Consider the following 17,857-nt stretch of genomic DNA (forward strand, 5'->3'; position numbering starts at 1 on the left):
AAAAAAACAAATATTTACATCAAACTCGATATTCTCTCGTGAGATAAATATTTCGTTTTCTTTTAAAAAAACAAATATTGACATCAAACTAGATATTCTCTTGTGAGACGGTCTCACGAATCTTTATCTGTGACACGGGTCAACCCTACCGATATTCACAATAAAAAGTAATATTTTTAGCATAAAAAGTAATATTTTTAATGGATGACCCAAATAAGATATATGTCTCACAAAATACGATCCGTGAGATCGTCTCACACAAGTTTTTGTCATAGAAATATCATTGTTTTAGGTATTTAACACAGAAAATATATTTCATTTCCCATTGAGAATTGAAACACAGACAAGGATAAGCCCATCAACGGGAATCGGTTCAAATTTGGCCCTCACCCACCGCATCTCGATCGAATTTGAACTGGGTATGGGGCCATAGCTATTGTTTGAATGTGAATAAAAAATCCACAAATATTTTCACTAGTTTATCCATATCTCATGGATGAGCCAATTATCCTCTGGTCCATCCTCAGCTCAAATAAAAGACAGGCTCATCAAAGGCCCAGGTATTCTCTTATAAATACCAGATTTGAGTGTTAATTCATTCATTCAATATATTGTTTTCAGCAGCACCCTTAGCTGCTCCCCCTATATATCCTCAGTCACTGACTTGAGCATCGAAATGGCTACGCCAGGACACCCTCTTGGCCCCCTTCTAACAGTCTTTTTTGTGATTTCAGGGTCATGATAATTTCAAAATCATGCGTCTGTACTAGTGACACTTGCCGGAATCAGACTCTAAATTTCTCATGAGTATCATTTATAATATTAAAAAATAAATGATCCTAAATTAAGTTTAATTTTATTATAGCGTGACCATATTTCAATTTACTAAAATTTGATTATTTAAGTTATAAAATTCGAATTATGAGTGAATATTATGCTGCATCAAGAACACTACGATATCCAACAACAACAATACTTGCACGTCCACTTAACGAAAGAACCCCCAGATAGCAATACCGGAAACACAATCATAAATACCACAATGCTACTACAACATAGGATTTTCCAAGACAAACACCGCATCTTTACAATATTTTAAGGTCATTTCTCATTCAGTTCGATGCAGTCCAGATTGTCACAAACCTTTCTCATCCTAGATCGCAACTCGGGGTCCAATTCCGTACAATTTAACGCAATATGAAACGTTGCAACGACTTGCTTTTTAGCATATACCTCGTGCAAAAGAGCGGGATCGATAATTTCAGATAACGGCCTTCCCTCGCGAAACACTTTTCTAACTCGGCTCTCGAGTCCTTTACCGTCATCATCAGGCCCACCGTCCGGTAGTCGACCTGTAAGAATCTCTAAAACCACAATACCAAAGGAATAGACGTCGCTTTTTTGGGTCAACTTGCTGCTTGGAGCTCGAGATTCTGGTGCAGTGTACAGGATTGCTGGTAGAGTACTGCTAGAACTTTTAGGTGTTATGGAATGAGCACCGGAAGATTTTGGGTTTGTTGGAATGAAACGAGAGAGACCAAACCCGGAGATGTACGGTTTTAGGTCATCATCAAGCAGGACTTTTGATGATTTTATGTTCCCGTGGACATACTTTCTTGGGCTGCACTCGTGAATGTGCATCAGACCCCTTGCGGTTTCTCGAATGATCTTCAGTCTTGCTGCCCAAAACAACGGAGGCGATGCATAGGCAGGTCCTCCTGCAGCAACATTCAAATAACAGATTAAAAAATTATTATATTTTTCGTCGAAGACTTGTTGATAAATCCATACACTGAAAACATAACAAGATAACAAAAGGTTTCTTCACATACATGCATCTGGTATATAACACCCTCAAGAAACAGCGTCAGAAAGAAAATCTCGGAAATAATTCGTAACATAACGATCAAATCTAACTGCAGTTAATGATTCTACCAGTAATAGACTTAGGTAGTGTTTGCAAAACTTATTTTAAGTGATTTTCAGCGCCTAACCAATAAACCGTTTGAAATTTGAAAGAGCTTATTTCATGTGCTTCTAAATGTATGACCGATGAAAATAGGTTCTTGCAAAAAGTACCTTGATCAATTATCAGGAACTGAAAAAAAAATGCATACCATGAAGTGCATTGTGCACGCTTCCGTTCCGAATGAATTCGGAAACCAGCAATTTTTCATCGCTGGCATAGTAATAAGCCTTCAGTTTCACAATGTTAGGATGCTCAACTCTACCAATGGCCTCCGCCTCTGCCTCGAACTCCTTAAACTTCAAGGGCTGATCACCCTCACTCAGCCGCCTCACCGCCACCACCGCCTGGCTGCAACCGCCCTTCCCACCACCAACCACCACCTTGTACATTATGCCACTCCTACTTTTGCCGACAACATAAGCTGATGCCCTTAACAAATCCTCTAATTCTAACCCAAACCCCTCATCAACAAGAACGAATTTACCCTTTTGCTCCTCCTCCTTTCTCTCCAATTTCTCCATCCCCAGTTCCTCCTTGCACAAGTTTTCTGTTCCCATTTTGCCCTCCCCCATCTTCCGTTTTTTCTTAATTACATACACTGAAACAAACACTACACCAACCACGAAGGAAACCCCAGAAATCACTGAAATCAACACGGACCCGCCTTTAATCTTTCGATTTTCTACAAACCAATTTGAGGAAACCCCTCCATCTAGAGGTTTTTGTGGGTTGTTGAAGAATCTTGGGTTCTGAGCTTCTGGCTCTGAGCATGGAGTGTCTAATGGAAACCCACAAAGAAAAGGGTTCCCTGAAAACGCTGTTGGACCCTGGTTCAAAAGTGAACCCACCTCAGGTATTTTTCCAGTGAGGTTATTGTACCGAAGGTCTAAGCTAACAATCACGGGGAACCGCCCATAACTCGCTGGAATTTCACCGGAAAATGCATTGTAAGAAAGGTTCAGGGTCCCTCTCAATTGGGTTAAATAGCTTAGGCTTTCTGGAAGTGAACCATTGAAATTATTACAAGATAAATCGAGATGTACGAGGGTTTGGAGGGTGGAGATAGCATGTGGCAAAGGTCCACAGAAAAAGTTGTGTGAAAGATCAAGAGCCGTCAGAAACGAGAGCGCTCCAACAACTGATGGAATATAGCCAGTGAGATTCTTGCTGGGCAGTGAAATGGAGATTACTTTATCGTAGGAATGATCACAGGTGACACCAGTCCACCTGCATGGAGTTGAATCTGATTCAGACCAAGAAACGAGAGCTTGCGTTGGATCTTCAGCAATGGCGGCTTTCAGAGCTAACAGTGAAAGGCCGTCTGAATTCAGTGAAGCAGCGAAATAAATGCAGAACGTGAAGAAGTAAAGAAAGTTGAGTACTACAGAAGCATTATCTTTATGCTTCATGCTTCCTCTAAGTTTTTTCAATAAAGTTTCGATCTTTGAAGGCAAAGTTGACCAAAGATTCAGTCTTTATGATACATTCAAACCAAACGTGTTGTATATACAATTCAGCAGATGCTTCTACGACCAGCTGCAACCAGGAGTTGCAGAAAAAACGTGCTATGTGTGTGAAGTGAGCGGGTGATTCTGTGTTAATGGCGATGAACAGAGATAGGATTTGGAGAAGAGGATTGTACGGGATGATATTATTCTAAATTTTAAATTTGAACGAAGTTAAATGGATGGATTTTCGAGGTCTATATTCAATTCAGGGGTGAAGTAATTTAAATTTTCTGAGTAACGTGGCTTTTTTATATTTATATTTTTATTTTATTATGTGAAAAAATATTTTTAAAATTAAATGCTTCTTTTGGATTTATTAATGTTGTTGGGTTTCGTGCATTTTTTTAATTGAATTAATTGAATCTAGAAAAATAATTATTAATTTTATTTTTCGATCCAATCTTTGAACTTGGCTATAACCAAAGTTGTGTCATTCAGTCATTAACGTTAATATATAAATTATGTTTGTTAAGTAATTATACTAACTAAATTTTACATGACATGTTTATTCGAAAAAATATTGGTAGATAACGGAACTTAAGATCATTCATCAAAAATTCACTTATTACATCAACTCGGACACTATTTATGGATCATGTCCTGGCTATTGTGAGATGCTAATTTGTTTTTGTTTGTTGCTGTATATTTAATTTATTAATTAAGTTAAATATATTGAAGCATACGAACTTACTTTCCCAATTTTTCCACTCACGATGTTAGCTCTTTTCGGGGAGATTTGTTATGCCTTATTATCTGGAGAGCCAAGCACTGAATATCCTTTGGTAGGGGTGGTTTTGACATTTTCCACCCTTCAAATTTTAAGATCTTTTTAGTGGTTTTATTTTAAAACTTTTTTCGGCTTGAATAAGTATCTTGTGATACGGTCTCACGAATCTTTATCTGTGAAACGGGTCAATCCTACCGATATTCACAATAAAAAGTAATACTCTTAGCATAAAAAGTAATATTTTTTGATGGATGATCTAAATAAGAGATCTGTCTCACAAAATACGATATGTAAAACCGTCTCACACAAATTTTTACATTTGTATTTTCAGTTGATATTTATAAAGTTTGAATGAAAGTTGATGTTAACTCTAAAATGAAATCATATTGTAGATATAAAGTCCCCCAAAAAGCAACTCTGCTATTTAAATATTTTAAATTTCATGGTTTTACTAAAATAATAAGAAATGATTTTGCTTAAAAATATCGCATAAATATACTTTATTGTTTTTATTAAAAAAAAAAACTTGTGTGAGACGGTCTCACGGGTCGTATTTTGTGAGACAATTATCTTATTTGGGTCATCCATAAAAAAGTATTACTTTTTATGCTAATAGTATTATTTTTTATTGTGCATATCGATAGATTTGACACGTGTTATAGATAAATATTCTTGATATCGTTTAATAATAAGATACCTAATTTCTATTGAATCCATCCTAGTAACCTAGTATAATGGTTGATTGTCACTTATTAACTCACTTTTTATGACGAATTAAATCATTGTCGATATTTATAGTTTATTTGGTATTGTTTTGAAGTTAAGAAATAATTTTGATTTCGAAATCCAATCATAAAATGAATGAATCGGTAAACATGAAAAAGGAAAAAAATTTACTGTGTTCCAAGTTTGGATGTGTGCGAGGACTTTTTTGTAAATAGACAGAAAATAGGCTTTTTTGAGGAGTGGGATGTCAGGAAATCATGCAGCCAAAGTACACACGCTCGTTATTACCTTTTCAGAGCATACATACACATGTGCCCGTGAGTCTATGCGATCGATCACTTATGTCATATTTTTTGTCAAACATTTTAAAAATAAAAATAATTTTATAACAGATTACACTATATTTTTATAGAAATTCAAGTTAATCATTCTCGAAAAATAAAAATGAATACGAAGTAATTGTTATAAAGATTTATTAGTGCAGTTACATAAGTACGGATCTAGACTCAAGATGTGACAGATTATCTCATTATTAAATAAAATATATTGATTACATTTATATTTTTTTATTTTCAAGTGAATGATATATTGATTATCTTGTATAAAATAAAAACAGCTGGTAAGATATTCGAATGTGCCATATACTCATATCAATTTCCACTTTGAGGGGTGTTTAGGTAAATTCGAGTTGACCTTGTGCGATCAAAATCCCGGTAGTGTCGATGCTACCGGTGGGGGCAGTGCCTCCACAGGATCTGGACCATTGATGTTAAAGAAATTAGTGAACCCCAAATATACGTGATTAAAAATGGAAATCTTCCCAAAATCCCAGTGGAGAGGATGACTCGAAACAGCAACTCACAGCGAGTGAATGAACGCGCTGAGGTGGCGCTGAAAGCTAGAGAAAGAAAGGAAGACAAAAACGTATATTAAAACAGCCGTCCGATCTTGACATATATTGATAATTTGGGTCCACGTGTAAAAAAACAAGAAATCATTTTCATGTATCACGACTAAAATCTGATATAGTAATATATGAATCATTCGTTCATTAGTAAATTAATTTGTATAATATTAATAATTTAATCAACAATTAAAGTATACTAATCTGATATAGTAATATATGAATAATTCGTTCATTAGTAAATTAATTTGTATAATATTAATATTTTAATCAACAATTAAAGTATACTACTGCTTGGTGCCAAATAATTAGATTAATTGATATGAAAATATTATTATTCACTAAAAGTAAGATTTATTATACACTATTGTTTCATAAATTTGTTGACCAAAAATGTTAATTTTGCGGTGGAAAGTTAATATTTTGAACATGAAAAAATAATATTTTTCTATGAAATTAACATATATTAAACAACATGTGTTTCATAGAGATAACAATGAGTCGGAACTAGGGCGAAGACGGGTTTGTCATTCATATCTCCCAAATTATAATCATGTCCCAATTTTTGTCATATTATCGTGTTCTACCTAATCGGAGAATCCACGTACATTAATTTTCTCATCTCCAACCCTATCCCGCTTTCAAAATATCTATTGGGTAGGCCGATAAAGTCTAATCCTAACGATTTTCAACTTCCAAGCGCAAATGTATTAGACTCTCATTACGTCGCCTTCGGATTCCTTCCTTCCAGTTTTAAAAGTGCTCACGTCTTATTTTAAAACAGTGCTTTAAATTTTTTATTATATTAATTTAAGATTGTCGTTTTATAATGACCTTTTTAAAATTATATATGCAAACATAACAACAACAAAAATAATTAATAATGAAAACTATTTTATAAATATATGTCAAATTCTATATTCGGGTTATTTTGATAATTAATTTTTTTTAAAAAAAATCATAATCGCCCCCTAATCGAATTTCCTTGCTCCGTTTATAGGTATATCAGACTATTTAACATGAATTTTTGTGTAATATAGTTCAATATGGCTTCTTAGCAATGCCAAAATCAACAAATGTATTTGTATATAATAAACCACCCAACTCAAAAAATAATAATGACAAAACAAAACAATAACGAAACTAACAACAATTATGTGTGGCCCCAAATTACAACATTATCATTATTGTAGTTGAAGAGTGTACCATCATTTAATTACAAGAATATAACAAAATCACGAATTCAACATAATAATCACCATCTTGTCAAGTCAACAATTTTATTATCAATTTTCATCCTATTTGTAGTCCCGAATTCATATATTTGGAATTTACAATAAATAGAAAAAAAGATAGATGTTAAGTCTTTGGGACTTAGTGAGTTAATAAAATTAGGATATATATATTTATAACAAGCCAAGTAAAAATTTATAAGTATAGGACGTATATATTAGTAACAATGTATCATTATGAAAATATCTTATCAAGTAACATGCAGCACATCTTCAAGACTCTGAAGTGAATAATGTATGCTAAAGAGGTGACTCACGCCAATATTCGATTAGGCATTTTTTCCCACGTACTCAAGTAGATTTCGTACAATCAATGATTTATGATCCAAAGTAAACTCATATTTTCAGACCGATGTCACGTAGTTTAGACGAACATATATCAAGTTTTAAACATGTTATTCATTTGATTTACATTTTCGTTCCAAAGTCACGTTGTCCGTTGAACTAACAATCCGGTACATAGATCGTTGTCAATGCTTAATTCATTCAGTCATTCATTCATGTATTCAGTTATTCAATCAGTAATAGCCGATCGATAACCAATTGATAACCAATAAATCCAGATATTCAAATATGCGGTACATATGACTAATAATTTTTGACATGCACAATATTATGGGTATATGAATTAATCAGTACTTTATAAACTTTACTGTAAATTCCAAGTCAAGTGCCAAGCTTTATTACAGAATAAACAGAAAGAAAAACCTCACGGTAGAGAAAATATCATCCCACTTACTTTTCACCTTAGTTGTCGATCACAAGCCAATATAATTTTTATAAATACCGTTCGAGGGATTTTACACCGGTTATGACTAATAATAGATGTTGGAATTTTTAAAACTCATTTTTTTGTACAAAACTTATACGGTGATGTTTTATTAACACTTTAAAAATTTATAATAATTAAAATACATGTCAAAAAATAATAAAATTTTCCAAAAATCCTATAAGGAGTGTAAAATCGTTCGTAAGTCATAAAATTCATGGAACTCGTTGGCATGTGTAAAAAAACGCTACACGCGATTGGAATTTTTACAAGAGATGCGTCTTGTAATTTCCTTCAACTTTTTGTTGAGCACTTTTCAAAAATCGGAATAAATCTATAACAAATTTGGAAAAACAAGAATGGACGTCGAACTTGTTTCGGAAGACCAAAAATAGCACTTCTGACAATGGCTAGGATGATTGCAGACACATACTTAGACTTAAACCAGAACACATTGTTAACAACTTTCATATGAAAAACCGAAATGAAAATTGTTTAAAAATAATGAAATTGAGCTTGTAGTGACTAGCTAAAACTAAGATTTATGAAATTTTTCGGGATTTTCATGAATCCAAAATTTATGGAATTGGATCACGATCATGCTACACATACATCATATGATAGTTTATGAGTAAGAATGGGTTATTGTGTAAAAAGTTGATGATTTTTGAACAATGTTTCCTTGAATTTATTTTATTTTTCACTATTTTCTCACCATACAGTTTTCCTCGTAAAGCCACGAATTTCAGAGGATTTTGTGTGATAAAATGAATCACAAAAGGTTCTTTTTTTAAGACAAAATGAGATAAGATGAGTCACTGTTCATAACCAAGTGTTGTCATATCTTAATAACACATTTTTGCTATTAAATTTAATTAATAATAAATAGTATCTATTAGTTAATATAATATTTAAACACTCTCGTGAATTTTTACCTGTGATTATTTTATTTATTAGTTATTTTTATGTATTTAATAAAGTATAATTTTTATCTATTTATTTAGATTAATTTTTAAGTTATTTATAATAATTTTATAATCAATTTTTTTATATTATATATTGTAACTTATGTTTTTAAAAAATATAATCTTTTATTTATTATTTATTACGATCATTATTAATCTAAATATTTTTTTACATATTTTTATTGAAATGCTATTGATTTCATTTAAAATTTCATAATTTTTTTAATTAATTGGTATTATTTTAAAAGTATATTTTTATGTATTTTCATATTCAATATAAGTCTATATAAAATTTTATATTAAGAAGAATAAATTTTATTTCATTTAGTTACTATATAATAATTATTTGTATTTAAATATTTTAATTAAACAGTTCAAAATTTTGAGCCTGCTATATTGAGTAGGTCTCTTGTGAGATGATCTCACGAATTTTTATCTGTGAGACGGGTCAACCCTACCGATATTCACAATAAAAAGTAATACTCTTAGCATAAAAAAAGTAATACTTTTCATGGATGACCCAAATAAGAGATCCGTCTCATAAAATACGATCCGTGATATCGTCTGACACAAGTTTTTACCTACTATATTCTGCTTCGATAACATGAAAAATCAATACATAGGATAATGTCGTAAATGCATGACCAAATAAATCATGGACAAATGACAAACTATCCAATTTGTTCTCTTAAAAAAAATATTTGATTGACCAAATAATCAAAATATGTGAACTCAATCATTGAATTGAATTTCATTAATTTGATTTATTATTTATTCGAAGAACATAATCGCATTGGTTCAGAGATCTGAAATCAGGCAGCCAACCATGAAATTAATCCTATCCATTTTCCACTTCGAAGTCTTTCTTTATTGCACTCTCAGCTATTTCGTGCAATCCCACTCCGCCACATCGCCGCTCTCCATCCTGCAACCACTCAGCCTCTGCGTGAAAGACTACGGCGCCACCGGCACCGGCGTCGTCTACGACACCGTTCCAATCCAGTACACAATCGACGCCTGCTCTTCCGCCTTCCTCCTCCACCGCCGTACATGCTACGTCACCTTCCCTACCGGGAAGTACCTGACTGCCACTCTGTTCCTGAAATCCGGCGTAACGTTGGACATCTCGGAAAACGCTACCATCCTCGGCGGCACTAAGCTGAGTGACTACCCTGAAAAGCAGGACAGATGGTACGTGGTGGTGGCGGTGGATGCGGTGGACGTGGGGATAACTGGAGGAGGGGAGATCAATGGTCAGGGTTTGAAGTTCGTGACAAGATTCGATGAGAGAAAGAATGTGATGGTGAGCTGGAATCAGACGGGGGCGTGTTTTGATGACGAGTGCAGGCCCAGGTTGGTGGGGTTTATTGGTTGCAAGAATGCGAGGATTTGGAATGTGAGATTGAATGAGCCGGCTTATTGGTGGTACGCAATCTTTTTATTTTCTTACTTTTTTGGATGCTCACTGGTTCATTTTTTTGCTATAAAGGTGCCTTTTTTATGGTGGGTATTTGTGTATCCACTTGATTTTGCGAGGGTGTCTATTAGATTTAGCATTTGCTTATTCGAATTTCGTTTTCTTTACGAGGGAGGTCGAAGCTGGCTCAGTTATTTTGCCGATTCCGTGTGATGACATTGGTTCAAGAACCCAGAATTTTATGATTATTTGAATAAATTGTAATTCGGCCCTCGACCAGAGTTGGTTTGAGATTGAGTCTCATGCTGGCCTCGCTGGTACACGCGTGTTAGTTAAATCATAAGCCTAGGAGTAGATTACAGGTTCAAATGGCCGGAGTATCAGTTAGGAGATTACTAAATATTCCACAATTGTTTGTGGGATCCAAAAATTTCTCATCCCTCGAGAGCCAAAGGCTCAGTGAAATACATTTATTTATTTCACAAAGGGCTTGAAAAGGTCTTCAATAGCAATGAACAAATGAGAACAGCTAGAAGAGTGACTTTAGAAGAAAGCTCCAAGTTATTCTGGTTAATATACAGGCAGTGTAAGTTCTATACAAAAGGTAGCAGGAAGAAAATAAGCTCTTTGGGATACCGTGTCTAAGTCGAGTATTCCTTAACTTCTTGTTCTTATTTTGTTTCTTTTTTAACTTCCCCCACTAATGTTCTTATATGATAATATTATGTGATTATCCAGCTTGCATATTGTCCGGTGCCTAAACACATCGATTCATGATATTTCTATCTATGGAGACTTCAACACACCCAACAACGATGGGATAGATATTGAAGATTCGAACAACACGTTCATCACAAGATGCAAAATAGATACTGGAGATGATGCTATATGTCCCAAGACATATACCTCCCCCCTCTATAACCTTACTGCGACCAACTGCTGGATTAAAACAAAGTCCTCAGCCATCAAACTTGGGAGTGCTAGCTCGTATGAGTTCAAAGGTTTGGTGTTTGATAATATAACCATTGTAGAATCTCACAGGGGGCTTGGATTTCAAATACGTGATGGAGGTATGGAATTCTGGCTTTCTTTTGTCATTATTAAGCTTAACTGATTTTATAGAATTAAGCCTCTTGTTTCATTAGCATGTCTTGAACTATATTGTTCGAGGGGGCGTTTGGTTAAGATTACTTTGTAGCCAAAGGATTTTGTGTTTGCCTTTGTTGTGCTGCAAAAATAGTCTCCAATATTGCAACTCCTGTGTGGTCCCTAACAGTTTAAAGATTTGAATTACTCCATCCTATGATTTCTTGGTACAGTGGTAGACCCTTGATGCTATAGCCTTAATTAATCAACAAAATCATCTCATAAAGCTACCAGTAGCCACTTGTTTTTAAGATAACTACTTCCCTATTATAAGCCCGTAAAACACGATGCAGGCACTAAAATTTTAGTGGATATTTCCATCAAACAGCCGATCACCACCCTCTTAAAGTCGTGGACCAGGGGAAAGTTAATCATATTTGTGTTTGAAGAACGATAATCAAATTCTTACTGAATCTTGCAGGAAATGTTAGTGACGTTGTCTTCTCAAACATTAAGATCAGCACAAGATACTATGATCCTTCATGGTGGGGTAGAGCGGAGCCAATATATGTTACCACCTGTCCACGAGACGACAAATCAAAAGCTGGTTCTATATCTAATCTGCAATTCATAAACATAACAGCAACTTCCGAAAATGGCATATTCTTATCAGGGTCGAAAGGCGGAATTCTTAGCAATTTGAAATTTATCAACGTGAACCTGGACTACAAAAGGTGGACGAACTATTCAGGTGGGCTGGTGGACTATAGACCAGGGTGTAAAGGGCTAGTAAATCACAGCACTGCAGGGTTCATGATGGAACACATCGATGGTTTGGATGTACAGAATTTGAACATGAGATGGGATGGGGAGAATACGGCGAAGTGGAACAATCCACTGGATTTTCGACCTTCGACTGTGAATAACGTTTCTTTGCGGAATTTCTACTCTGGATTGTACAAACAGTGAGGACCACAATGTTATATTTACTGTAACTTTGGTGGGAAAAGAATGGACGACACTTGTTTCTTTAACATATGCTTTGAGTTTCTTATTAATAAATGAGAGTGTGATTACTTGAGTACTAGAGAAATGCCTCACCTTCATCAATTCTTCAGGCTGAATCAATAGCTCGATAAAATCCAAGTTCAAAGATGAACATAAAAGTACAAACAATGTTTAACTCGATTTCATTCATATATACCTTTACATCATGACTAAATATAAATCGCAACAAATTATTTGCAAATGATAATAGCGAACCCATTGATCCAGATGCGTTGGTCAAAATTCAGAATCTTCCCTCAATTCATACGACGGAGTACTCTACACCACTCTAAAAAAGTAAAGGAAAGGAAAGGGTACGCATACTATGTTACAGATTAATGGATTAAAGTTAGTCATTTTGAACTTTTCTCTTCCCCATGAACAAGAAGCTGTGGAGCACAAATGTGATTCACACTTTTACTTGAAGTGATCATGAACCTCTGACCCAAAGGTTGTCATTTGTTTTTTTTTTCTTTTTTGACTGAAATGTTGATACGATCATTGGTTGTTTCTACACATGGTGGTCTATAAATCCCCAGTTTGTTAAATGGTGATGACAAGATCAGCTTCTATTCTCCTTCTTCTTGTCTCTATGACTGAAAGCATGCATAGTCAGATGATTGGCTGCGACACATCGGCATAGATATAGAGTTTCACGACTTTTTGCTTCTGGATTCAAGGCTAAAGCTATGCACTATAAACTCCAGCTTCAAACCTTAGAAGAAAGAGGGTTTAAGCATGAAAGATGATATAGCCAAGATGAAAGGATACGTGGATGTTCTCGCAGCTTGTGGTCATTCTATCTCTGAAGAGGATCAAATCCTCTACATTCTAGGTGGTGTTGGTCTAGAATATGATTCGGTGGTTGTGCATATGACTTCCCGAGTTGATTCTATATCCTTCTCAGATGTTGCTTCATCAGAATTATGAAGTAAAAATCGGGCGACCCAAACTATTGTTCGTTCGTACATATAGCTATCCTGGAATAAGATTTGATTTTGCCGAGATAATGAATTTTTTGGGGTTTTTAGCTCACTGTTGGTGCTTAGACGTAGCTGTTTCTTTTACATTTTGATCTTGATATCGATTTGGTATGTTCCACTTAAAATCACAAAACAGAGACACTTCGAAAAGGGTGTCTGATTCGATTATCCATGATAAGCCAACCAAATGCTACGTCAAGCGGTTTACGTGAGACGGTTTAGTGTGATTCTTGAAAAAAGAAAAAGAAAAAAAGAGATGGTTTAGTATGATTTTTGAAAAAAAAATGAAAAAAACAGTGATCTATGATTATTATTTTTAATTACGATTTTGAGAGAAAAAAAAAATAGGAAAAGAGGACGCGGCACATTTCAATTCGGACTGTTGTTAAAAAATTTTTTTGAACATCTCTACTTTTACTGTTTACGTTAAAAAAAACATTGTATACAACCTGTGAATATTTCCCCGTTCAGGAGACTATGGTAGCTTTGGTTGCCCAAGGAGAGTGAAGATAATAGATGCGGATTGATGTAGGCGTTATCAAATGTGTGCGGATTGCGGAACTTACATTCAAGAATCATATATATAATATATGTTTAGTTTATTTAATCGAGCCAGACACCAAACCCATCCCCAAGTCATCAAGTCTTCTGTATAGCACGATTACGATGCAGACCCGCCTGACCATAAAAAAACGCACAATAACATGAAGAGCAAGTTGCAAATTTCACAACAATAACGTCATTCATCCAGCAATGACAACTTACACACTGTAACAAACCAAACTAATCACTACCCAATTGGCAGCGACACTGGACTCGACATATCCCAATGAAATTACAATGATACCACCCATTTTCTTGAAGTAAATCGCCCCCACAACACCACCAGAGTCCTATTAAGACAACTGATAAACTTAAATGAGAACGCACAGATAATATATAACGTGAAAGCATCTTAATTCATTTCAAAACTTCTAGATCTTCTCGAGCTTTTCACCTTTCACAAGTGGATTCGCTTTCGCTATAGCATCCTGAGCAGCAGTCCGGTAATCAAATTGGCAGTCGTGTTTGTCAGAGTAACGGTGAACTGAACAGAAGAGGTGCCCACATTTACAACTGAATCCCGTTAAACCCACACGCTTGCGGCAAGAAGTGCATCGTTTTGGGCCTTCTACTGCCTTCGTATCTGAACTCTTGCTCGACATCAATTCGGAGGATGACTGTGAAAAAGTAGCTTTCAACTCTACTGTTCTAGCTTCCGTGTTCACCATATCAGCAAGAACTGGTTCTTTCTCATTGATGCTACTTGAACTACCATTGACTATGTTCTCAATGGACGAGGCAGCAAGACTCGCCTGCTGGTGTTGCAACACCATGTCTTTATGGCACTTGGAGCACATATTCATGGTAGCTGCACTTCCAAAGAAGCCACAGTTGTTAATGCAAAGAATAGGGCCTTCGGGAACTTGGCAACCAGTTTCTTTGGAAGATTCCATTCCTTCAAGTCCTGATATTTCCACATAACATGCACTCGATGTGCATAAGGCTATTCAAGAAATGCATCAAAAGTAAAGAGCACTAACATTTACCCAAGAAAATTCCCAAGCGGGAAACGAAACACGATTGCAAGAATCTATAACATCCTGATCCAAATTTAATGCCTAAATCAAGTGAGCTTGAATGCAAACTCATTTAGCTCAACAAAAGAGTTTACTAAACAAAAACTTTTTAAAGTGCTCTTGTTTCAAAAGGAAAAAAAAAAAGAAGCAGAATCGATTCAGATACACAAAATTACACCTTTTGAAGTAGCAACTGCATAGTTGTGTTGCATACTTGTTGAGATCACATGCATTGAACACATCTCCCATCCGCACACAATTCAATAAAGTAGCTAATCTAATTGAACAATCCATAAACTAAAAAAGAAGATAAAGGTTTACAAAAGAGCAAAAAACTGTTTATGTATAAAAGTGAAGTTATAGACCCAAACCGAGTCCATAGAAGCAAATCAGTCTTGAAGTGCTTAAGAAAGTTAAACAGAGTGAGATAGTAAGGTACACGTACAAACCTAGAACTTAATCCATGTATTTTTCTTGCATCAATACACATCAAGAACTATAATCTGAGATGAATTCAGACACTTCATTAAACCACTAAGACAAAACAAGGACTGCTTACTCATATAGTCATATGAGCAGATAATGTCAAGTCAATATAACAGGATGCGATACTGAATCTGATATGAATCCTCGTAGGCATGAAAAGCAAACACGAAATTGACGTCAATCGTGCACTCAATTCAATGATCAACAAGAATTCTTGTAAAAACTCAGTCCCAATCTTCGAAACAAGTGTCTGTGAAATCCACCCCTAAACTAGATTGTGATACGATTCCTTGCAAGCAGGGAAACACAAACATGAGTATATTAAATGTGTGCCCTCGATCCTACACACGGAAACGACCCTATCTTCCTTTTGTCAATATTCATATTCCACCTAAACTCTATGGTTCAGCAACAATTGTAATCAACCGAACCTCCAAAGAACTAATCTTTGGCAACTAATCTTTGGCAACCCAATTGAAGAACAATCGACAAACGCCACAAAATTAATAACTTTGATAAGTTTAATTTTTTTGTGATAAAAACAAGCAGCAGCACAACAAGCCAAAACTTGAAAGAGAGAGAAACTCTGATATAAACTTAATCAATAATCTCTATGTCTAATACAATGAGATATTTATGAGCAAAAGATAATCTAATGTTTCCTAGTAAAACACAAGAATCCCAATTAAGGTAAACTCTCTAGATTACGAAATCCGACATCCGTTGGACTTAGGAACTTGTAAAACAGAAGAATTGTAATCAACATAAATCAAGATTATGCAGTCCAACATCCGTTGGACTAAGGAACTTAAAATATGATAATTACTAGCTTAACCTAAATAGATAATTTTGAAATTATTTAATTGAACAATCATATTTCAACTTCTTGAATTTCTTAACATTTTCAATCTCTTGGTCTTCAATTTCTTTCTTCAATATATAAGAATCAAGGTACTGTAAAGCTCCACCATTAATTTGCTTGTTTATCATAGTGAGGAACACAACAGAATCACTCACGACTCACCAGTTCAAAATTTGTGATAATTATTTGAATGAAATTTTCAAATCATTCAACTTTTGCAAAACTGAAAATTCCACTGATGAAAAAATAAAATAAAAGACTAAATAGTTGATAAAATAATCATGATACTTAATTACCCATCAAGTGAAAAATAACAAAACAGTGCACTATAATAGAGCCACACTGTTTGATAACCATTAAATCGCAAGTAATAGAAGGAACAAACACGGGCAACTATGAACCCATCTTATTCCACTCACTGAAAATGGGCAGCAAAGAACCATCAAAATTCCGAAAAAAGACGAACAAGAGAAGGAAACCAAAGGATAAACGAAGGTAAAAAAATCACAAATGAATAATTTCAATAACTTAAAAAAAATCCAAGCTTTCTTTTTCTCGAAGTCCCTACAGCCCAAACACCAGACAACAATTCCCATAACTCACCTTCAAGCAAAATCGACCCCATTTCCCTTCAAAACAAAAATCCCAGAAATCCATCAGCCTCATAAAAATCCTAGATTTCCATATTTCTCATAATCACTTAGTTCGAAATCAAAAGAGTAATTCCATAGGTGAAAGAGATTTCAGTCAGAAAGATCGTAAGATTTCCATAAGCAGCATAATTGATACGATAAAATAAAAGTAAGCGCACGCGAAATAAGAAAGAAAGCAAAAGCCAGCAGACAGACGCAGAGAAAAATTTTCATCTCTAAAATTTAGCAAATAACGAGGCTTTATCCCGATCTTGACTTGGCAAAATCAACCCAACAATTTTAGACTATATCTCGACCCACGAGAAAAGGTATACGAGCAGAAGATTCAATCTTTTTACGGAATGAACAATACCCATGAGCAGATCACAAAACCGAAGTCAAATTCTTGGAAAAAAACAACAGATTTAAAAGCCCAAGAGGGTCGAGAGTACCTTAGATTAAGAGATAATCGAAACGGTTTGAGAGGTGAAGAAAGAAAAAGAAGGAAGAGAGAGAGAGAGAACAACCCAGAGAAGAGAGTAACTTTTTAATCGATGACCAATTTTTCTTTGTATCTCTTCGAAATTGGTCGAAGAGATTATTGAATATATATCTGAACAGAAAAAACGAATATGGCTTCGTTTGGAAGTCATTATATTTTTATTTCCTTTTTCAATATATTATTTTTATTTATTTAAACAATATGTTTGTTTGAGAGTTTTTAATTGTCTGTTCGAAACTCATTTTTTATTTTAAATTACGAACAAAACTTATTTTTAATAATCGAAATAATTGGAAAAATATTATGTTAGAAAAATATAGAAAGTATGAACAAAATAACAAAATAATCTCAATAATGTAATTT

The 17,857-nt window shown here is 34.6% G+C and overlaps 3 protein-coding genes across 4 annotated transcripts; 1 reads left to right on the forward strand and 2 right to left on the reverse strand.

The window, feature by feature from the left end:
* Positions 1 to 1,008: 1,008 nt before the first annotated feature.
* Positions 1,009 to 3,667, reverse strand: LOC142505858 (receptor protein kinase-like protein ZAR1). The gene is made up of 2 exons (XM_075618982.1): positions 2,118 to 3,667; positions 1,009 to 1,718 (listed from the first exon to the last, which is right to left on the reverse strand). The coding sequence occupies exons 1-2, from the start codon at positions 3,376 to 3,378 to the stop codon at positions 1,102 to 1,104; spliced, it is 1,878 nt and encodes a 625-aa protein (XP_075475097.1). The 5' UTR covers positions 3,379 to 3,667; the 3' UTR covers positions 1,009 to 1,101.
* Positions 3,668 to 9,590: 5,923 nt separating this feature from the next.
* Positions 9,591 to 12,442, forward strand: LOC142505213 (uncharacterized). Its single transcript, XM_075618101.1, has 3 exons — positions 9,591 to 10,285; positions 11,016 to 11,347; positions 11,845 to 12,442. Exons 1-3 carry the CDS (start codon positions 9,687 to 9,689, stop codon positions 12,330 to 12,332), a joined length of 1,419 nt encoding a protein of 472 aa, XP_075474216.1. The 5' UTR covers positions 9,591 to 9,686; the 3' UTR covers positions 12,333 to 12,442.
* A 1,656-nt stretch (positions 12,443 to 14,098) lies between these two features.
* Positions 14,099 to 17,605, reverse strand: LOC142505096 (zinc finger A20 and AN1 domain-containing stress-associated protein 8-like). Of its 2 annotated transcripts, none has more exons than XM_075617923.1 (2): positions 17,445 to 17,605; positions 14,099 to 14,900 (listed from the first exon to the last, which is right to left on the reverse strand). In XM_075617923.1, the coding sequence occupies exon 2, from the start codon at positions 14,887 to 14,889 to the stop codon at positions 14,368 to 14,370; it is 522 nt and encodes a 173-aa protein (XP_075474038.1). In that variant the 5' UTR covers positions 14,890 to 14,900; positions 17,445 to 17,605; the 3' UTR covers positions 14,099 to 14,367. The 2 variants fall into 2 exon arrangements, with proteins under 2 accessions (XP_075474038.1, XP_075474039.1); XM_075617924.1 differs by having other exon boundaries at positions 14,099 to 14,939; positions 17,445 to 17,573.
* Positions 17,606 to 17,857: the final 252 nt, after the last annotated feature.

The sequence above is a fragment of the Primulina tabacum genome, chromosome 10 (assembly GCF_025594145.1).
Source record: "Primulina tabacum isolate GXHZ01 chromosome 10, ASM2559414v2, whole genome shotgun sequence".
NCBI classification, from domain to species: Eukaryota; Viridiplantae; Streptophyta; class Magnoliopsida; order Lamiales; family Gesneriaceae; genus Primulina; species Primulina tabacum.